This window comes from Nicotiana tabacum, chromosome 3, assembly GCF_000715075.1.
Source record: "Nicotiana tabacum cultivar K326 chromosome 3, ASM71507v2, whole genome shotgun sequence".
NCBI classification, from domain to species: Eukaryota; Viridiplantae; Streptophyta; class Magnoliopsida; order Solanales; family Solanaceae; genus Nicotiana; species Nicotiana tabacum.
The window spans coordinates 42104878-42108112 of NC_134082.1; the positions used below are offsets into that span (position 1 = coordinate 42104878).

Sequence of the window (3235 nt, forward strand, 5' to 3'; positions counted from 1 at the left end):
TTCAAAGCTAGAGTCCTTCTTACAAATTGAATCTGAATCATTCGGTAACTGACCTCGACCACGCACGCAATACATAGCACATAATACGAAGCTGCTTAAGACCTTATGCCGCCGAACGGGACTTTAATTCTCAAAACGATCGGTCGGGTTGTTATAAAGAACCAATAAGAACATTATCATATTATACGTTTTTCTCTCGGCTGCAATCTTAATATATAACGCATTTTATTAATGAGTTTAATTTTTATATGCCGACAGTTTAAAAATATTTTTATACTATCAAATCGTAAAACAGGCTATGATATGTTAAATAACACTAAAAATTCTTAACACTATCAATAAACATAAGTTACATATTTTGTTGATATGAAAATTAAAGTTCTAGTTGACTCTTCCAGCCAGTGGCGGATCCAGAATTTTAAAGTGATGGGTGCTCGCCAATAAAAAGTCCGAAAAAAGAGGGAAAAAAGTTTAGTTATGGGTGCTCACTCAATATTTATCTAACTATTTTTATAATTGCCTATGCAAATTTACTAAATCCGATTAAAAGCCATAAATATCCATGTACATCCGCCACTGCTTCCAGCTAATAAACCCAAAAAGAGAGAGTTTTCAATGAATCTATTTGTTCAATAGTAAAAAAGAACAAATATAAATATACATGATATAACGTCAATGGTACATCGATTGCTATGTCGTCCTTTAACAAACTATTATTTAATTAATTCATGCACAACACATCGAAGTAAAACGGAATAGAAGATTCTTTTTATTACCCAAAATAAAACCAACAAATAAGCAAATTAACAAAGACCAGCATTAATTTTTTGTTTTAATTAAGAAGGTTATTAATGGCAGTCGTATTAGGTTCAGTGAAAGTAAATTTTTTCCTAAGACAACTTAATTATCAGTTACACAATCTGAACAAACAAATTTCTAGTATTTAAATAGGAAACGAGGAACAAATTTCTATTTCGTGAATCATCAAACGTAACAAATTAAAGTGACCAGAAATGGTCACTCTTGGTTCAATATTTTTTACCCTATTTTTTCTTCCTTTCTTAGTCAGGTCTATACATCATCGTAAACTTGATGATGCCAATGCTAATTTCTATAGCTGTCTCTCCCTTGAATCTGGAAATCAACCACACATTTACAACATTGTTCATACTATATGGTCAAAGAATTACCAATCTATACTCGAATCTTCGATACATAATGCTAGGTTCAACAATCCCAATGTCCCGAAACCTTACTTCGTAATCGTGCCAGAAAATAAAGAACAAGTGCGAGCAGCCATGATTTGTGGCAAAAATTCTGGATTTGAAACTAGGGTTAGAAGTGGTGGACATGATTATGAAGGTCTTTCTTACATTTCTTACAAACCCTATTGCTTAGTTGACCTATCAAACCTTAAAAGGATCGATATCGACGTGCAAGGAAAGACTGCTTGGGTGGAAGCTGGAGCGACACTAGGGGAACTTTACTACAACATTGCAAACAAAAGCAAAACCCTAGCTTTCCCAGCTGGAACTTGCCCTTCTGTAGGTATTGGAGGTCATATTAGTGGTGGTGGACAAGGTCCATTGATGAGGAAATACGGCCTTGCAGCGGATAACGTGCTAGATGCAACGATCCTCAACGTTAATGGTACGATTCTTGATCGTAGTGGCATGGGCGAAGACCTATTTTGGGCCATTCGAGGTGGTGGTGCAGCTAGTTTCGGGGTGGTTCTATCTTGGAAGTTACAATTAGTCGAAGTTCCCCCAGTTGTTACTTTCTTCAACATAGCTCGAACTCAAGAAAAAGGTGCTACAAAGCTTGTTAGGAAATGGCAAAAGCTAGTAAATGAATTCCCTAAAGAGCTTTTCCTAAGAATAAATATAAACCCTAAAAAGAATTCTTTAGGGCAACCATCGATAGAGGCTACATTTAACTCGTTATATTTAGGGACAAGACGCAAACTTCGAAGATTAATGAGAAGGAAGTTCCCTGAATTGAAATTAAAGTCAAGGGATTGTGAAGAAATGAGCTGGATTGATACAACAATAAGGATAGATCATTACAGAAATGGATCAACAATTCAAGATTTGTTAGAAAGGAAAGACAAGAGACCAACATTTTACAAAGTCAAGTCAGACTATGTAACAAAGCCTCTATCTAAAAAAGCAGTAGAAGGGTTATGGAATGGGTTCAATTCAGGATTTGGACTAATGATATTCACCCCTCATGGTGGAAAAGTGAGTGAAATATTAGAGGATGCAACTCCATTTCCACATAGAAAGGGTTATTTATATAACATACAATATTTTGCAATGTGGCTTAAACCAAACCAAACTGTAGAACAGATAAAATTGGATTGGATCAAAGGGATTTATGATTACATGGGAGAGTTTGTTTCTAAGCCAAGAACAGCATATCTAAATAGCAGAGATTTGGATTTGGGAAAAACATTAAATGGGAATGAGAAATACTCAGAAGCAAAAAGTTGGGGTGAAATGTATTTCGGAAGTAATTTTGAGAAATTGGCTCGGGTGAAATATAGTGTTGATCCAGGAAATTACTTCAGGAATGAGCAAAGTATTCCACCTCTTGGTCCATAAATTTTTTAAATTTGGTGGATAAGAGATCGAGCTGAAGAATTTTCAAGTTTAGTTTCTCTTTTTTTTCTCTTTTGTTAACTATATAATTGAGATATAAATGAATTTTTATCCAAAAAATGTAGATAAATTCGAAATATATATATATATATACACACACATATATAATTTGTGTTAAAATTAAGTTAGTTCTATAGCTGAATTAGTTTTATGTCTTTTTCAATCTATGTTTTTTTTGCCTTTATCACTTTAATTTGCCACTCGAAGTCTATAATTTTGTCATCTAACTTGTAGAAAATTGGTTTTTTTTGCCATTAAATTGATGTTCGAATCAGATTAAGGTGCAAATGCGATGATCTTATAAAAGGTAACAAAGTAATTATTATTTTTAAAATAATAAAAAACATCAATAAGACAAAGAAAAATGAAGGAACACGTTAATCTAAACACATTAGATAGCGCATAAATCGTAAAACGAAAACTTACTTGTTTTTCGTGAAGCGAAAGCGAAAACGAATTGAACCGCGGCTGGAATCACTAGTCGGTGGTGGTTGTCACGTTGTGACGGAGCAACCCCTATATCACAATCTAAACCCTAACTGAAATTGAGAGAGAAGAGCGTAGAAAAATACTGC

The 3235-nt window shown here is 34.0% G+C and overlaps 1 protein-coding gene across 1 annotated transcript; it reads left to right on the top strand.

Moving 5' to 3' along the window:
* The first annotated feature begins 1013 nt into the window (after window positions 1–1013).
* On the top strand, window positions 1014–2603 carry LOC107769409 (tetrahydroberberine oxidase-like). Its single transcript, XM_016588616.2, has one exon. It carries the CDS (start codon window positions 1014–1016, stop codon window positions 2601–2603), a length of 1590 nt encoding a protein of 529 aa, XP_016444102.1.
* Window positions 2604–3235: the final 632 nt, after the last annotated feature.

What these genes read in the sequence shown, in the direction of transcription:
- LOC107769409 (XM_016588616.2), top strand. Translation starts at nt 1,014, where the DNA reads ATGGTCACTCTTGGTTCAATATTTTTTACCCTATTTTTTCTTCCTTTC.